Source organism: Diaphorina citri, unplaced genomic scaffold, assembly GCF_000475195.1.
Source record: "Diaphorina citri unplaced genomic scaffold, Diaci psyllid genome assembly version 1.1 scaffold277, whole genome shotgun sequence".
Lineage (NCBI taxonomy): Eukaryota > Metazoa > Arthropoda > Insecta > Hemiptera > Psyllidae > Diaphorina > Diaphorina citri.
In genome coordinates, this window is record NW_007377713.1 from 146,850 (window position 1) to 166,664 (window position 19,815).

Genomic DNA, 19,815 nt, shown 5'->3' on the forward strand with positions numbered 1-19,815 from the left:
GGTTTGACAGGGGGAACTGTAACTGCTATGGTCTTATCGTCCCGAAATCGAAGAGAGAAGGAAGACAGGATAGGAGAAAGCCAGCCGTTCCGAGAACGAACATTATCCCATCAGGATAAAATCCGCCTCGGGCGGGAATCGAACCCGCGGCCTAGCGCTTACAAGGCAGACGCACTACCAAGAGACCAGGGAAAACCAGCACGCGATTCCTTCAGACGTTTACTCATCCGGGTACTAAACACGGGCAACGTTGGTTAACTTCAGTGATCCATTCTGTCCACTGGGCACTGTTTGCATTCAACTTGCTATCACCGCTTTTTCCTTTGTCTGTCTGTCTGGCTTCTTCTTCATCATCTTTTCACACACACACAGTTACCTACAGAGCTTAACTCCATACACAAAAAACTCACTCTGAGCTCTGAGGCTCAGGTGTTGGGGCAATTGCCCCAAGCCCCAAGGGATGGGTTAGGCTTATATGTAGGTACCTACCTATGATGCGGGTTCAGTTTCAGCCTTTTCCAGTCAGCTCAATTTTGACATTCTTTCCTTGTAGGTATAATCTTTCTTCTGCTTTCTCTCGTATAGGTCATGAAGCAGGGAGTTTTGACCAATGGTAAGTCTATTTTGATATTTTTGTGTTGGTGAGTTTAGAAATTTGTTTAACTTTTAAATTGAAATCATAGTTAATATTATCCCAGTACTTTAATTAGGTCATTTATTAAAATTTTGGCAGAAGACCGAGGGGAAGAAGAAGACTTTCATGGCTGGGAGATCTTAGAACCTGGTTTGAGAAATCCTCAGAACAACTATTCAGAGCTGCCCAAGACAAACAAGAAATAGGAGTCATGATAGCCAACGTTCTCTAGGACACGGCACTACAAGAAGAAGATTAAAATTTTGGGCTCTTATAACAATATAGCCTTCTTTTCAATGTAATTATTTCCTGGGAGTTTACAATATCATCTTGAACAAATGGCCTTAGGTTAGTCCCATCTCGCTCTTAACAATATAGCCTTCTTTTCAATGTAATTATTTCCTGGGAGTTTACAATATCATCTTGAACAAATGGCCTTAGGTTAGTCCCATCTCAGAATTGAATGGTAGGACAGGATTATGAACTCTTTTAATTTGCTAGACCCACTCCAGTGGTCTTGTGAATATTCAACCCTGTCACATTATCCAATGAGCTACAATTTTTCTTGCTGCAAACCCATGTTTGATTACTAGTGAGGTATGCATAACTCAGGTTGTAACAATTACCCATACTCTTAAGAAAACTCTGTGTAAAAATTAACCCACAAAATAATTAGAGGATTTTTCATCCATACCTATCTGCAATCAGAATAGTTCAGTCAGAAAATTTTAAGGTGGGTCCAGCTCAGCACATCCTCTTACACTGAGGTGTAGCTGTTTATTATTATTATTGTGTTTCACAGTGGATACGTTTTGCTTGTGTAAATGACTCTGTTTACACAAGTTCGGCTACACTGAGGTGTAGCTGTTTATTATTATTATTGTGTTTCACAGTGGATACGTTTTGCTTGTGTAAATGACTCTGTTTACACAAGTTAAAGAAACTGTAACAGTATTCATATTGTTCAATCTCAACTTTCCACCTGATGTATTTTATGATGCATCTTGTGATATAATTGATTGATACACTATACCTACCCATATTATTCGGGAAAACCTTGAAGTTGCAAGCTCTAGCAAGTGATGGGTGATACAGATGTAAAAATTTAGGACAGACACTATACCTTCCTCTCACAAAGATAACCTACTCCAGAATGAATATTTTCTCTAGGCTCATATTATTCGGGAAAACCTTGAAGTTGCAAGCTCTAGCAAGTGATAGGTGATACAGATGTAAAAATTTAGGACAGACACTATACCTTCCTCTCACAAAGATAACCTACTCCAGAATGAATATTTTCTCTAGGCTTGTCCTCTCATTACTTAGGTACTTTTGTCGTTCCTATCTAATATGTTCCATTTGAAAGTGGTCCTGCAAAGATACATTGAAAGAGACAGGGAGATAAACTTTGGTCTGAAGAACATACATGATCGAGGAAATGTCTTTTTTTTTTCATGAATGATTCAGGTAACCCACAGGTTTACAGCCTCATTGTTAACCTTTTGTTTGTAAACATTTTTATATCCTGTGCATGAATCTACAGATGCTAATATTTGTTTGAACTTTAGGTACTTTTAGGGAGATAAACTTCGGTCTGAAGAACATACATGATCAAGGAAATGTCTTTTTTTTTCATGAATGATTCAGGTAACCCACAGGTTTACAGCCTTATTGTTAACCTTTTGTTTGTAAACATTTTTATATCCTGTGCATGAATCTACAGATGCTAATATTTGTTTGAACTTGACTGAAGTTGCATTTTAACGGAGTCAGAACAAGAAAATGATCAAGATTACCAAGTGGTGGCTCTGCCCTAAGGACAGTTGGTACGCTAGGTACTTTTCTTTTTTAATGCAAAACTGTGTCAGTATGTTGAGATTTTCCCTTCTCTTCAGTGGGAAATGAACTTCTGGTTCCAAGAAGTTTAAATCAAGGAGGGTGTCCTAAAACTCAGTTATGCATTGATGAGAAAAATATGACTGAAGTTGCATTTTAACGGAGTCAGAACAAGAAAATGATCAAGATTACCAAGTGGTGGCTCTGCCCTAAGGACAGTTGGTACGCCTGTTTTGAACAGCCTCAGTTCATTATAGGAGTCAAGAAATACTGTTAAATCGAAAACAGTCACCTTACCCCACTCTCTGTTCCTCATTCAGTACTCTGTGGTAATATTGACTGATACATTACAAAATTAACATTACATAGTTTAAGCAGGTCTTTAGAGACCACTATTACACAGCAATATCTTCTGTAGCTGTAAAACTTACTGGTAGGTTCACCCAAGTTTTATGAAATAAGTGTGTACCTATTGTATTTAAAACAGTGCTCTGTGGTATTATTGACTGGTACATTAACAAAATTAACATTACATAGTTTAAGCAGGTCTTTAGAGACCACTTTTACACAGCAATATCTTCTGTAGCTGTAAAACTTACTGGTAGGTTCACCCAAGTTTTATGAAATAAGTGTGTACCTATTGTATTTAAATTTTCATATCTTCTTAGTTTAATACCACAGTCCAGCTACTGGCAGAATTCCCTGTGTTCTGTGGAGTCGTTTTATACTGTGGACATTATACTTTAATCAGATGTGTTGCTATGTCTTGTGATGATATTCTTATGATCATTTAGACACGTTTTATCTGATACAGTACAAATGTTATTATATGGTAGATCTTTGTTAAACGATCCAGGATGATTTCTATTGAAAACACTTCTTTCAGCTAATATTGATTACTTTATTCGTTTTTAATTTCTTTCCTTTTCTTGATCAAATAGGTACCACAGTCCAGCTACTTGCAGAAGTACCTGTGTTCTGTGGAGTCGTTTTATACTGTGGACATTATAGTTTAGTCAGATATGTTGCTATGTCTTGTGATGACATTCTTATGCTCGTCATCACATTTCGACACGTTTTATCTGATACAATAAAAATATTATTTGATCTTAGATCTTTGCTAAACAAAGCAGTATGATACTTGGTTTCTGTTGAGAACACTTTGTTCAGCTGTCATTAGTAGTTACATTGGTTTTTACTTTCTTTCCTTTTCACAATGGATTACCACAGTCCAGCTACATAATATGTACTTGCTGAATTCTCTATAATTCGTGGAGTCGTTTTATACTGTGGACATTATAGGTTAGATATGTATGTCGCTTGTGATGACATCCCCATTGTCATTTAGACACGTTTTATCAGATACACCAAATTTACAAAGCAATTTTTGTGTGCAGCATCTTAAGCTACGTTTCCACTTGGCCGACATTTACGGCACGACATTTCACTGGTGCCGCGGGACACGTTTATAGTTGGGTGGCTTTTGCAGCCTGGCGGATCACGCGGCAAATGTCCAAGTGAAAACGTAGCTTTAGTTCAGGGCCGTATCCAGGATTCTGGCCTACAGTGCAGGAGAAAAATGAAGCTCGAGGGTAGAAGAGGGGGTGGTTGGGCCCCTCGAACCCAATTTTTCGGAGTCTGACGTACAGTAAAGGAGAAAAATGGTGCTCGAGGGGGGGGGGGCTTTACCCTCCTAAATACAGCCCTGCTTTAGTTAGACTACTTTATTAAAGTTATAGCAACAATAAATTTATATTGGTTCCACAATATTTTTGAAAGTTTCTTTCCAGCAATTATGCCAAGTACTTTTTTAAGGAATAGTGGCCAGCTGATGAAATCTTTTTGTTTTTTCTAATAGTTTCCAAAACCTTTTTCTCTTCTCTGCGTAGGACGTGTTCGTCTACTCCTGTCCAAAGGACACTCATGCTACCGACCCCGTAGAACTGGTGAGAGGAAAAGAAAGTCTGTACGAGGCTGCATTGTAGATTCCAACTTGAGTGTGTTGGCCCTGGTTGTTGTGCGCAAGGGAGAACAGGTATGTACACTTTGAATATTTTTTTCCCTTCAACATTGTATTGAGTAGGTAGGTATGTATTTTATAAATTGAAGAAGAAAAAAAGACCCAAAGTCTTGCTTGAGCTAAATGCGATAATGGTTGAACCTGCCCCTTTGGATAACGAGTTAAGTTTTCTGTTACAAAGTTTATCTCTTTTATTCCATTTTGTCGATTTTTACATGCTATTATTTCATTATTTATCCATCTGTAATCTAGAGATACGAATTTTATTTAATTGTTTTAAATTCTATACAGTTGGTACGCCTGTTTTGAACAGCCTCAGTTCATTATGGGAGTCTAGAAATACTGTTAAATCAAAAACAGTCACCTTACCCCACTCTCTGTTACTTGTACGCAAATCTTCACCTCTGCCAGCATGGCCAAGTCTTGTACAGGCAATAGATCCAAGTCCAGTGTTGTGGATAGCAAACGAATGATATTGTTGGATAAGAAGTAAGTAGTACAGTTCCATTATAGGTAGCTACTTAAATTCTGGTTAGCGGGTTCCATTTCCACCTGGGGCCAATTTTATCCTAAACAGATAAGGTTTGTTCTTGGAACAGATGGCTTTCTCCTATTTTACTTAGGTTATTTATGAAATTGGATACTTACGAGTTGGTTATCTATCCCGACTCGGAGTTTCGTCTATTTTATAGACATTTTTAAGGGAAACTGAGTGTAGGTGTTGTTGTTGCTGATAGTGACAGTGGTGGGGAACATTTCCAGTGAAATTTTTACCAATTTATCCCGACTGTCTATGTCATAGACATTTTCAAGGGAAACTGAGTGTAGGTGTTGTTGTTTGTTGTTGATAGTGACAGTGGTGGGGGTGTAGACACTGTCACCTGATGACTGATCAGCTGGTCCCTCTTGTAGACGAGGTTAGTGATCGTTTCCACTATTTCATTAACACATTGCCCACTACGCACGGCCTTGTGTATTTCGATTTGTTCATGGTACAGGTGACAGTGTCTACACCCTCACCACTGTCACTATCAACAACAACAACAATACCTACACTCAGTTTCCCTTGAAAATGTCTATGAAATAGACAAAACTCCGAGTCGGGATAAATAACCAACTCGTAAGTATCCATTTTCATAAATAACCTAAGTAAAATAGTATTTACAAAGGATTTCAAAATTAAATAAATGCATTAATAAGTAAGTGAGTTAACTTGAAGACCATTTGCTTCGCCGTAAATAGTGTCTCCGATTCTGATGAAATTTGGCGGAAATTTCAAAACATTAAAGATCTTTTGCTCATTAATTTTGGGTCAGATCGTGCCTTTGAGGCTTTCTTAGGGAATTTTCTTGAGTGAGTTTTACAGTTTACTAAATGAGTAAACTGAATATTTAAATACATAGTAGAATCGAAATTTTTGAACAAGAAAAAGAAACTTCCTTACTTATTATAATTAGTACCTGAAATGATCGATCTGAAGTGAGTAGCACTAATAAAATGATTTTTTTTTGTCAGGAAATCCCCGGGCTTACCGACACAACCATTCCTCGCCGGCTCGGACCCAAGCGTGCGTCCAAAATCCGCAAGCTATTCAACCTGAGCAAGGAAGACGACGTACGACAATACGTCATCAAGCGTACGCTCCCCCCCAAACCCGCCAAGGAGGGCAAGAAGAAAGTCCGCAAGCTCTACAAGGCGCCCAAGATCCAACGTCTCATCACACCTGTCACCCTTCAGGTGAGTGGCTGACCATTCAGGGGGGTCTATATAGCATACAGTTATCATTTCCATTTTCAACTTGTTACAGTTTAATAGTACAGAAGGAAAACTAAAGTCACTACTCGTATTTAGGTCAGTAACCATTTACACCAAGGGTGCACAAACTCAAGGTGACCGCGGGTCGCATTGAACCTTAAATTGTTAGCCGCGAGCCGCATTAATTTTTAGTAGATGTATCATTTTGTAGGCAGCATCTAATCTTACCGACTCCCCCCCCCCTTCCCGTTTTATTGAAAATAAATCAGAAGTAAATAGTGCCACAAATTTTTTTAAAGACTGTGTCCAAAGCTCGTCAATTTTGACGTATTTTTTAGGTAATTTAACACACAAAAATCATAAAAATTCAACCTTTAAGAAACACAGCCTGATCAAACTTCAAATCTACTGTACTGGTCCACAGGCAAATTTTTCAAAAAAGTGTGTATCTGAAACTTGTCGTGAATTAATTTTTGACTTTATTTATTTCAGTCCGACACCCTACACATAATTCTGAGATTCTTCCTACACCTTTTTTCTTCACATTACAGCTGAACATTAAAAGGAGCAAAATAAAGTAGAGCGTCGCGCCGCAGGCGAAATTTTTTAAAAACAGGTTGTAGATCAAATTCAGAAAAATAATAATAAAAATCCTCTTTACACATTTTTATTTTCTTTTTTTTTATATTTTTTAAATTAATTTTTCCTTAAAAATCAAAATGAGCTCGCAGGCCGCACACATTAAAAAAAAGTATACAACCTTGAAGGAGCTACTTAAATTTTCTCGAAAAATTTCGCCTGCGGCGCTGTCATTTTGTGTTCTATAGAAATGTATTGGGGGGAATAACTATACCTACTCGTCTTTTACACGTATTTAATTACATAAAAAACTGACACATGACAGGTTACATACTTACTGAAAAGTTTCGCCTGCGGCCCTGAAGTTGCCTGCCGGCCCGTAGTTTGTGCACACCTGATCTACACTAACAAAACACATTTCTTCAGCTGAACCCTTGTGAGGACCTACTTTCATAATCCCTAGAAAAATTTCTCACTGAAAGAACATAATGAGTTCCAAGTTTTAACTTTTAATGTAGGTATCGAGTTTTTCTATTACATGTTTTTCCACAACTCTTGAATGGGTTGTCAGATTTTGATGGAATTTGACAAACATGTTGAACACGTAAAGGAGATTTCCTCTGTGATATTTGTTCCCTGAACCACTCTCTCGTAGTTTAATGATCCGAATGAATAAAAATAATAATGTTCCCTCATTTCCTGTTTCCAGCGTAAAAGACATCTGCTCGCCCTGAAGAAGCGCCGTTGTCTGAAGCGCAAGGAACAAGCGGCTGAGTATGCCAAACTCCTCGCTATCCGCATCAAGGAGAAGAAGAAGGCCAAGGAGGATGAACGCAAGCGTAGACGCTCCTCATCCCTGCGTCTGTCTACCGCGTCCAGTGAACCCGCCGCGAAGAAACCCGCTCCCGCCGCCCCAGTAACCAAAGCAGCCCCAGCCCCTGCCGCCCAAGCTAAGGGAGCCAAGGGAGCTGCTGCTGCTCCAGTGGGACCTACTAATTTGCCGTAATTTCCATTTAGAGGCATTTTAGAAAATTTCTTTCGATTTATTTTGTAAATAACTTTTTTTGAAATCATTTGACAAAAAATATAGCGCAATTAAAGTTGTAGGTAATTTTCTTAGCTTTAAAATGATGTATATTATGTTTATATTTAATGCACAGGGACACAGCTACGGCCATTCTTAGGCGGAGCGGCGTGTTTCCTTACCTGAAATTAACACGGGTTTCTCTAAAAATTTCCAAGACAAACCTTATTTTTCCTGGGCTATAAAAAGGGTGGGTGATCGTTTTGCCCCGATGTACCGTTTTGCCCCTTGTTCCCCTACCTACCTACGTAGGCTTTCCCTACCAGGAGGTACCTGTCTAGGTATAATCTAGTCTAGGAGTTAAGGATAGGTACCTAGGTAGGTATTTATATATCAATCTATGATTTGTCCCCGGGGATCATCCTTGTGCTTCCTCAGATACAGCTACTTGAAGGTAGCTTTGTAGGCCTGTGGGAAAATGCCGATATCTCCCAAAGTACTTATCCGAACTGGATGGTCTTTTTTTTATTCAAATCTAAACTAAACGGGCTACATTTTCACTGCAGGTGGTTTTTCAATAAGACCTACTAATTTGCCGTAATTTCCATTTAAAGGCATTTTAGAAAATTTCTTTCGACTTATTTTGTAGATAACTTTTTAGAAATCATTTGACAATAAAAATATAGCGCAATAAAAGTTGTAGATAATTTTCTTAGCTTTAGAATGATGTATATTATGTTTATATCGAATGCACAGGGACACAGCTACGGCCATTCTTAGGCGGAGCGGCGTGATTCCTTACCTGATATTAACACGGGTTTCTCTAAAAATTTCCAACACAAACCTTATTTTTCCTGGGCTATAAAAAGGGTGGGTGATCGTTTTGCCCCGATGTACCGTTTTGCCCCGTGTTCCCCTACCTAGCTACGTAGGCTTTACCTACCAGGAGGTACCTGTCTAGGTATAATCTAGTCTAGGAGTTAAGGATAGGTACCTAGGTAGGTATTTATATATCAATCTATGATTTACCTATGTGTATAATTATGTTATGGGAGTTGTAGGTCTGTATAGGTAGGATGAAGTTTCGCACATTATGAATTATTATCAATATCAAACCTAAATAATTCATACAACTACTCAACGCTACATAATTACCTACCTAACCTAATCCACCTATAAGTAACATATGCACCTACCTACAATACCTACCGGGAGGTACATATACTATATGTAGGTATTATTTTATTATTATTATTATTATTATTTACCTATTTATTTATTTTTTCGAAATCCGAAAATCCGATCTGATGGTTTCCGGAACATCGTGGGAAAAAATCGGTAGAGGGAAAAATGAATCAGCGGGATTTTTCATCTAAATACAAACGCATGTCTTCACGCAGTTTGTTGATTTCTAACCTCAAAATTCCGCATCCCACATCTAAACAAATACAAATCCTCTTGTCCTCTTGCTCGTCTTTTGACGTGAACTCGCCATGGATGTCTTTTGAAACTGTTCTGACATTTATTTTTTATTAATTAATATCTGGAAATTAAACCGACATGAAGGTAAGTTCTTATTTCTAATTCCAATACTTCGAGCTTTTGTTGGCAAAGAGTTGAAATCGAACTTTCTCAATGATCCTCCGGATAAACTCGGATAAATTTTTGGGTCTACCGGATGGATACCTAACATATCGCTGAGATCCAGGGATAGTATCCTGTCTGTAAATCTCCTTCGTCTTCCTATTATTTCCTATCTTTTTCGCATTTGTACCAAGTTTTTTTTATCAGGGTTTAAGCTTATATTTTAAGAATTATCTATATTTAATTAAAGTTTGGCTTTCTTAACCTAAACCATAGGGTGGAAAGCTTGATCTTCTTGTTTCAATAGGTCAATGAGAGAAACGCTCAAACCATGAAGATATTTACATTTCTTCCTAACTTTCATTTATCACAGCATCTAATCTGGCCTAGTTTCCATTCTATTAACTTGGCAAGTTCGCTCGCTGTGAACAGTAACTTGAAAATGTTTCTTATGTATTCACTTGGTCTGAAGAGCCAAGTGGATCTGAGACACTTTCGTACACTTCCTGATATGTCTGTTAGGCTCTATACCCGAATTCGCTCAATGAGCGAAAAAATAGCTCACTCCGCGGAGTAAAAAGTGCAAAATGCTCATTCTCCAAAATTCGGCAATTGAGCAACTCTAAATAGCTCAATCCACGGACTGGATTTATGCAAAAGCCAGATTTTCGAAATCTGCCATTGAGCACCAAGAGAAAGAAGGCTAAACTGCTTACTCCGCAAGTTATACTATGAAAATAATGCAAAATTCAACTAAATTGTTGCATATTGCATACACAGAAACATGTACATGTATCTCTGTCTGTTATGGCACTGTTACTCTGATGGACCTTTTATTGTCCTCTTTTCATGAAAAAATGGCTTGACCGATTTTGATGAAATTCTTTGTGGTTGTTGAGAAGAGTACTGAGGGTGAAATAGGCTATTTAAATTTGCCATATTCCGTGAAAACAATTGTGAGAAGTGTTGATGTACTTGCTCCTTGTCTATGCTGGACTGTTCAAATTTAGAACTCTTGAAAAAGCCCACTGCAATTTTGATGAAATTCTTTGTGGTTGTTGAGAAGAGTACTGAGGGTGAAATAGGCTATTTAAATTTGCCATATTCCATACTGATTCAAAATAGCAGCACCTCAAAGTTATGACTCTTATGCCACACTGATCCCGGACAAAGGACAACCTCTAGTTCAACATAAGATTGTAATTTTACACCTAGGTAGTGAAAAAGAGCACTTCCTTGTGATTTTTCTTCCCCCCTTTTACTTGGACTTTCAGATCATAAAAAAATAGGTGAAATAGGCTATTTAAATTTGCCATATTCCATACTGATTCAAAATGGCAGCACCTCAAAGTTATGACTCTTATGCCACACTGATCCCGTACAAAGGACAACCTCTAGTTCAACATAGGATTGTAATTTTACACCTAGGTAGTGAAAAAGAGCACTTCCTTGTGATTTTTCTTCCCCCCTTTTACTTGGACTTTCAGATCATAAAATAATCCTTACGCCAATTTTAAAATAATTCTAAGAAGTCGGTAACAAAAGCCTCATCTCTTCTTTGATCAAACAAGATCCAAGTTTTCAAACAATGTGTTAATTTGTAATTTGGTTTTAATTTCAGTTGAACATCTCTTACCCAGCCACCGGCTGTCAAAAGCTGGTGGAAATTGCTGACGAGCATAAGTTGCGAGTGTTCTATGACAAACGCATGGGCATGGAAGTACCAGCTGATTCCATTGGAGATGAATGGAAAGGATACATTGTTCGTATTTCTGGTGGTAACGACAAACAAGGTTTCCCTATGAAGCAGGGAGTTTTGACCAATGGTAAGTCTATTTTGATATTTTTGTGTTGGTAAGTTTAGAAATTTGTTTAACTTTTAAATTGAAATCATAGTTAATATTATCCCAGTACTTTAATTAGGTCATTTATTAAAATTTTGGCAGAAGACCGAGGGGAAGAAGAAGACTTTCATGGCTGGGAGATCTTAGAACCTGGTTTGAGAAATCCTCAGAACAACTATTCAGAGCTGCCCAAGACAAACAAGAAATAGGAGTCATGATAGCCAACGTTCTCTAGGACACGGCACTACAAGAAGAAGATTAAAATTTTGGGCTCTTATAACAATATAGCCTTCTTTTCAATGTAATTATTTCCTGGGAGTTTACAATATCATCTTGAACAAATGGCCTTAGGTTAGTCCCATCTCAGAATTGAATGGTAGGACAGGATTATGAACTCTTTTAATTTGCTAGACCCACTCCAGTGGTCTTGTGAATATTCAACCCTGTCACATTATCCAATGAGCTACAATTTTTCTTGCTGCAAACCCATGTTTGATTACTAGTGAGGTATGCATAACTCAGGTTGTAACAATTAACCATACTCTTAAGAAAACTCTGTGTAAAAATTAACCCACAAAATAATTAGAGGATTTTTCATCCATACCTATCTGCAATCAGAATAGTTCAGTCAGAAAATTTTAAGGTGGGTCCAGCTCAGCACATCCTCTTACACTGAGGTGGGCTACACTGAGGTGTAGCTGTTTATTATTATTATTGTGTTTCACAGTGGATACGTTTTGCTTGTGTAAATGACTCTGTTTACACAAGTTCAAAGAAACTGTAACAGTATTCATATTGTTCAATCTCAACTTTCCACCTGATGTATTTTATGATGCATCTTGTGATATAATTGATTGATACACTATACCTACCCATATTATTCGGGAAAACCTTGAAGTTGCAAGCTCTAGCAAGTGATGGGTGATACAGATGTAAAAATTTAGGACAGACACTATACCTTCCTCTCACAAAGATAACCTACTCCAGAATGAATATTTTCTCTAGGCTTGTCCTCTCATTACTTAGGTACTTTTGTCGTTCCTATCTAATATGTTCCATTTGAAAGTGGTCCTGCAAAGATACATTGAAAGAGATAGGGAGATAAACTTCGGTCTGAAGAACATACATGATCAAGGAAATGTCTTTTTTTTTTTTCATGAATGATTCAGGTAACCCACAGGTTTACAGCCTCATTGTTAACCTTTTGTTTGTAAACATTTTTATATCCTGTGCATGAATCTACAGATGCTAATATTTGTTTGAACTTGACTGAAGTTGCATTTTAACGGAGTCAGAACAAGAAAATGATCAAGATTACCAAGTGGTGGCTCTGCCCTAAGGACAGTTGGTACGCCTGTTTTGAACAGCCTCAGTTCATTATAGGAGTCAAGAAATACTGTTAAATCGAAAACAGTCACCTTACCCCACTCTCTGTTCCTCATTCAGTACTCTGTGGTAATATTGACTGATACATTACAAAATTAACATTACATAGTTTAAGCAGGTCTTTAGAGACCACTATTACACAGCAATATCTTCTGTAGCTGTAAAACTTACTGGTAGGTTCACCCAAGTTTTATGAAATAAGTGTGTACCTATTGTATTTAAATTTTCATATCTTCTTAGTTTAATACCACAGTCCAGCTACTGGCAGAATTCCCTGTGTTCTGTGGAGTCGTTTTATACTGTGGACATTATACTTTAATCAGATGTGTTGCTATGTCTTGTGATGATATTCTTATGATCATTTAGACACGTTTTATCTGATACAGTACAAATGTTATTATATGGTAGATCTTTGTTAAACGATCCAGGATGATTTCTATTGAAAACACTTCTTTCAGCTAATATTGATTACTTTATTCGTTTTTAATTTCTTTCCTTTTCTTGATCAAATAGGCACCACAGTCCAGCTACTTGCAGAAGTGCCTGTGTTCTGTGGAGTCGTTTTATACTGTGGACATTATAGTTCAGTCAGATATGTTGCTATGTCTTGTGATGACATTCTTATGCTCATCATCACATTTCGACACGTTTTATCTGATACAATAAAAATATTATTTGGTCTTAGATCTTTGCTAAACAAAGCAGTATGATACTTGGTTTCTGTTGAGAACACTTTGTTCAGCTGTCATTAGTAGTTACATTGGTTTTGGGGTGGATGGTCCAAATTATTGTATTTATGTCCATGCAGGGCTCCTGAATGCCCAGTGCTGCGGGGTGGGTTTTACGCTTTTACGCCAGTTTACGCCAAATTATTGTATTTGTGTCCATGCAGGGCTCCTAAATGCCCAATGCTGCGGGGTGGGTTTTACGCTTTTACGCGAGTTTTCTTCATCGCCTTTTCCCGTGTTTAGGCGGGGTCGGCCTTTTTCGTCAACGTGTCAATCAGCCCTAGATAGGGTGATTGCTTTGGACTGACATTTGGTTTTGGCTACAAAAAAATAGTGGGATCTACGCCAGTTGTCTGTTAATATAGGTCAGAGGTTTCCAACTAGTAACCCGCGGGCCACATGTGGCCCGCCAGACCTTCTTTTTTCAGGGGTTAGACCAGACAAGAACGATATAAGTATGTATATAACTGGAAAAAAAAAAACTAAAAATATTATTATGAGGGTACCAAAAAAGACCGTTTTGCCCCAAGGCTGGGGCAAAATGATCCTATACCTTATACCCACAAAACACCTTGGGGCAGAATGGACCCTGGGGAACCATTCTCCCATTAGGGTATAGGGTACCATTCTGCCCCAGACGGTATATAAAACCATTTTGCTCCAAAGCGCCAGGCAATGTATCAAGCACTCGTGAAATTGCATCAAGCACTCGTGAAATCGAAAAAACCTCCGTACTCTTCGAAAACAAAAGATAAAAGAATCAACCACAGAATCCACAGCACAGATCAGAACAAAGATAACACTTGCAGGAATAGTTCCTAGTTCATCCAAGAGAGCTCAGCACTTCCTAGCTCCTAATAGCCAATTAAAATAGGTATACAAATTTACCTTTATGCAAAAAAAAAGTTTGGTACCTACTTAGGCAAAAATGGGCACTGAACCCGGCTCTGCCGTGTGCAAGACCAGTGTAGTTATCATTGAGTCATGGAAACTGACCCCCTTTAGTGTTCAGCTACGATTAGGAGAATATTTTTTGAAAAGTTTCGACTGCGGCGCTCAAAATTCCATCAGGTAGATCGAAAAAACACGAATGTTGGAAATTCTTAGAGAAAAGCTGACTTTTTCCCAGGTGATAGAACACGTTGAGACGTGTTTTCTCCTAAAAGTCCCCGGGGATCATCCTTGTGCTTCCTCAGATGGACAGTTGGTACGCCTGTTTTGAACAGCCTCAGTTCATTATAGGAGTCAAGAAATACTGTTAAATCGAAAACAGTCACCTTACCCCACTCTCTGTTCCTCATTCAGTACTCTGTGGTAATATTGACTGATACATTACAAAATTAACATTACATAGTTTAAGCAGGTCTTTAGAGACCACTATTACACAGCAATATCTTCTGTAGCTGTAAAACTTACTGGTAGGTTCACCCAAGTTTTATGAAATAAGTGTGTACCTATTGTATTTAAATTTTCATATCTTCTTAGTTTAATACCACAGTCCAGCTACTGGCAGAATTCCCTGTGTTCTGTGGAGTCGTTTTATACTGTGGACATTATACTTTAATCAGATGTGTTGCTATGTCTTGTGATGATATTCTTATGATCATTTAGACACGTTTTATCTGATACAGTACAAATGTTATTATATGGTAGATCTTTGTTAAACGATCCAGGATGATTTCTATTGAAAACACTTCTTTCAGCTAATATTGATTACTTTATTCGTTTTTAATTTCTTTCCTTTTCTTGATCAAATAGGTACCACAGTCCAGCTACTTGCAGAAGTACCTGTGTTCTGTGGAGTCGTTTTATACTGTGGACATTATAGTTTAGTCAGATATGTTGCTATGTCTTGTGATGACATTCTTATGCTCGTCATCACATTTCGACACGTTTTATCTGATACAATAAAAATATTATTTGATCTTAGATCTTTGCTAAACAAAGCAGTATGATACTTGGTTTCTGTTGAGAACACTTTGTTCAGCTGTCATTAGTAGTTACATTGGTTTTTACTTTCATTCCTTTTCCCGATTGATTACCACAGTCCAGCTACATAATATGTACTTGCTGAATTCTCTATAATTCGTGGAGTCGTTTTATACTGTGGACATTATAGGTTAGATATGTATGTCGCTTGTGATGACATCCCCATTGTCATTTAGACACGTTTTATCAGATACACCAAATTTACAAAGCAATTTTTGTGTGCAGCATCTTAAGCTACGTTTCCACTTGGCCGACATTTACGGCACGACATTTCACTGGTGCCGCGGGACACGTTTATAGTTGGGTGGCTTTTGCAGCCTGGCGGATCACGCGGCAAATGTCCAAGTGAAAACGTAGCTTTAGTTCAGGGCCGTATCCAGGATTCTGGCCTACAGTGCAGGAGAAAAATGAAGCTCGAGGGTAGGGGAGGGGGGTGGCTGGGCCCCTCGACCCCAATTTTTCGGAGTCTGACGTACAGTAAAGGAGAAAAATGGTGCTCGAGGGTTGACTGATACATTTCCAGTGAAATTTTTACCAATTTATCCCGACTGTCTATGTCATAGACATTTTTAAGGGAAACTGAGTGTAGGTGTTGTTGTTGCTGATAGTGACAGTGGTGGGGGTGTAGACACTGTCACCTGATGACTGATCAGCTGGTCCCTCTTGTAGACGAGGTTAGTGATCGTTTCCACTATTTCATTAACACATTGCCCACTACGCACGGCCTTGTGTATTTCGATTTGTTCATGGTACAGGTGACAGTGTCTACACCCTCACCACTGTCACTATCAACAACAACAACAATACCTACACTCAGTTTCCCTTGAAAATGTCTATGAAATATAGACAAAACTCCGAGTCGGGATAAATAACCAACTCGTACATTTCCAGTGAAATTTTTACCAATTTATCCCGACTGTCTATGTCATAGACATTTTTAAGGGAAACTGAGTGTAGGTGTTGTTGTTGCTGATAGTGACAGTGGTGGGGGTGTAGACACTGTCACCTGATGACTGATCAGCTGGTCACGCAGCAACCATCTCAACCAAACGTTTTGTGTTGCATCCTTGTCACATTTGTGAACTACATACCAAAAAAACCAAAAGTTTCGTGTCGCATCCTTGTCACATTTGACATCTACATACCAAATTTCAAGTCTCTAGCTCATACCATTCCGAGGTTAGTGATCGTTTCCACTATTTCATTAACACATTGCCCACTACGCACGGCCTTGTGTATTTCGATTTGTTCATGGTACAGGTGACAGTGTCTACACCCTCACCACTGTCACTATCAACAACAACAATACCTACACTCAGTTTCCCTTGAAAATGTCTATGAAATATAGACAAAACTCCGAGTCGGGATAAATAACCAACTCGTAAGTATCCATTTTCATAAATAACCTAAGTAAAATAGTATTTACAAAGGATTTCAAAATTAAATAAATGCATTAATAAGTAAGTGAGTTAACTTGAAGACCATTTGCTTCGCCGTAAATAGTGTCTCCGATTCTGATGAAATTTGGCGGAAATTTCAAAACATTAAAGATCTTTTGCTCATTAATTTTGGGTCAGATCGTGCCTTTGAGGCTTTCTTAGGGAATTTTCTTGAGTGAGTTTTACAGTTTACTAAATGAGTAAACTGAATATTTAAATACATAGTAGAATCGAAATTTTTGAACAAGAAAAAGAAACTTACTTACTTACTTATTATAATTGGTACCTGAAATGATCGATCTGAAGATTCTGAAGTGAGTAGCACTAATAAAATGATTTTTTTTTGTCAGGAAATCCCCGGGCTTACCGACACAACCATTCCTCGCCGGCTCGGACTTATAATTATTAGTACCTGAAATGATCGATCTGAAGTGAGTAGCACTAATAAAATGATTTTTTTTTGTCAGGAAATCCCCGGGCTTACCGACACAACCATTCCTCGCCGGCTCGGACCCAAGCGTGCGTCCAAAATCCGCAAGCTATTCAACCTGAGCAAGGAAGACGACGTACGACAATACGTCATCAAGCGTACGCTCCCCCCCAAACCCGCCAAGGAGGGCAAGAAGAAAGTCCGCAAGCTCTACAAGGCGCCCAAGATCCAACGTCTCATCACACCTGTCACCCTTCAGGTGAGTGGCTGACCATTCAGGGGGGTCTATATAGCATACAGTTATCATTTCCATTTTCAACTTGTTACAGTTTAATAGTACAGAAGGAAAACTAAAGTCACTACTCGTATTTAGGTCAGTAACCAAAGTAACCATTTACACGAAGGGTGCACAAACTCAAGGTGACCGCGGGTCGCATTGAACCTTAAATTGTTAGCCGCGAGCCGCATTAATTTTTAGTAGATGTATCATAACCGTTGCACCGATTTTAACCAAAAGTTTCGTGCCGCATCCTTGTCACATTTTACAGCTGCATACCAAATTTCAAGTCTCTAGCCAGGGTGTCTACCAGACTGGAAAACCGGGAAAAGTCAGGGAATTTCATGGAGACTGGAAAAGTCAGGGAAAAGTCAGGGAATTTCACGAAAAAGTGCCAAAAATCGAAAAAAGTCAGGGAATTTTTCAAAGCCTAAAAAAAGACAAAGAAAGATTTCAATTAAAAAAGTATGCAACCATGAAGGGGCAACATATAATCTCTCAAAAATTTCGCCTGCGGCGCTGAAATTTTGTCTCTTCATGAAAAAGTTTTAGGAATATTTCAAAGCTTATAAAACGAGAAAAAGACTTTGGTCAGTAAAAAAAAGTACCTATGCAACCTTGAAGGAGCTACTTAAATTTTCTCGAAAAAAATTTCGCCTGCGGCGCTGTCATTTTGTGTTCTATAGAAATGTATTGGGGGGAATAACTATACTCGTCTTTTACACGTATTTAATTACATAAAAAACTGACACATGACAAGCTACAGGTTACATACTTACTGAAAAGTTTCGACTGAGGCCCTGAAGATTACTCCTTTGACAAGTCTGCTGCACGTCCTATTGTAGACCAAAATCTTCAAAAATTCGCCTGCGGCGCCAAATTTTGTGTTTTTGATAACTAAGTTTTTTAATATTAGAGACCAAAATTTTCGTCTGTGGCCACAAAAAATTCAATTTCGTTAATTCTGGTTTCTATAAATTGTAGCTCACAATTATCAAAAATTTCGCCTGCGGCGCTGCTCATTTCCCCCTTTTTTGTGTTAACCTTCATCCCCCCAGGATATGTGAATCTGTAGACTGTATAATGACAAACTTCAGCTTCATGCTTTTTAAAAAAAATTCTCCTGCGGAGCTGAAGATTAGGATTTCGATGAGACTGAATTTCTGAAGATTTTAGACCAAAATGTTCAAAAATTTCGCCTGCGGCGCTGTTATTATATTCTACCGCGTCCAGTGAACCCCGCCGCGAAGAAACCCGCTCCGCCGCCCCAGTAACCAAAGCAGCCCCAGCCCTGCGCCAAAGCAAGGGGAGCCAAGGGAGCTGCTGCTGCTCCAGTGAAGGGCGCCAAGGGTGCTGCTGCCGCCGCTGTTCCGGCCAAGGGAGCTAAAGGCGCTGCTGCTGCCCCGGCAAAGGGAGCTAAAGGCGCTGCTGCTGCCCCGGCAAAGGGAGCTAAAGGTGCTGCCGCCCCTGCCGCTCCAGCTAAGGGTGCAAAGGGAGCCAAAGAGACACCTGCCACTGCTAAAGGAGGTAATTTATATTGAGATTGCCTTGCTGTTATAATATATGTGTAGACTTTATATTGAGGCAGTCAATTTACAAGTGACGACTTGAGCTAAAAATAGTTGTAAAAACCATAGAGCTTTTTGTTCTCAGTTCTATGCGGTTTGAAGTCGTCACTTCCCTCTATCACAGTCCAGCTACTTGCAGAATTTCCCTATGTTCTGTGGAGTCGTTTTATACTGTGGACATTATAGTTTGGTCAGATATGTCGCTATGTCTTGTGATGACATTCTTATGATCATTTAGACACGTTTTATCTGACACATTAAATTCCAATTACTGGTTGTACGTTGTACCTTTTATGAACAAAGTGATATGATTCCTCTAGAATCTCTAGATTTTTGTTCTGTCAACAGCCCTTTTTGAAAAATCTAATGGATCTACAGTTGGTACGCCTGTTTTGAACAGCTTCAGTTCATTATGGGAGTCTAGAAATACTGTTAAATCAAAAACTATGAACAAAGTGATATGATTCCTCTAGATTTTTGTTCTGTCAACAGCCCATTTCGAAAAATCTAATGGATCTACAGTTGGTACGCCTGTTTTGAACAGCTTCAGTTCATTATGGGAGTCTAGAAATACTGTTAAATCAAAAACAGTCACCTTACCCCACTCTCTGTTCCTCATACAGTGCTCTGTGGTATTATTGACTGATACATTACTGAGATACCTAATAGTATTAATTTGAATAGTTTTGTTGCATAAAATAGCTTAGTTCCATGTTGAACCA

The 19,815-nt window shown here is 38.6% G+C and overlaps 2 protein-coding genes across 2 annotated transcripts; both read left to right on the forward strand.

The window, feature by feature from the left end:
- The first annotated feature begins 588 nt into the window (after positions 1-588).
- LOC103506970 (40S ribosomal protein S6) lies at positions 589-19,081 on the forward strand. Its single transcript, XM_026821936.1, has 5 exons — positions 589-613; positions 4,360-4,505; positions 6,006-6,227; positions 7,534-7,809; positions 18,863-19,081. The coding sequence occupies exons 1-5, from the start codon at positions 589-591 to the stop codon at positions 19,064-19,066; spliced, it is 873 nt and encodes a 290-aa protein (XP_026677737.1). The 3' UTR covers positions 19,067-19,081.
- On the forward strand, positions 9,272-11,305 carry LOC113466482 (40S ribosomal protein S6-like). Its single transcript, XM_026821937.1, has 2 exons — positions 9,272-9,414; positions 11,054-11,305. The coding sequence occupies exons 1-2, from the start codon at positions 9,409-9,411 to the stop codon at positions 11,288-11,290; spliced, it is 243 nt and encodes an 80-aa protein (XP_026677738.1). The 5' UTR covers positions 9,272-9,408; the 3' UTR covers positions 11,291-11,305.
- Positions 19,082-19,815: the final 734 nt, after the last annotated feature.

Coding starts and splice junctions, on each gene's coding strand:
- LOC103506970 (XM_026821936.1), top strand. CDS start 589: ATGAAGCAGGGAGTTTTGACCAATG. Junction 614..4,359: donor GCAGGGAGTTTTGACCAATG/GTAAGTCTATTT, acceptor TTCTCTGCGTAG/GACGTGTTCGTCTACTCCTG. Junction 6,228..7,533: donor TCACACCTGTCACCCTTCAG/GTGAGTGGCTGA, acceptor TCCTGTTTCCAG/CGTAAAAGACATCTGCTCGC.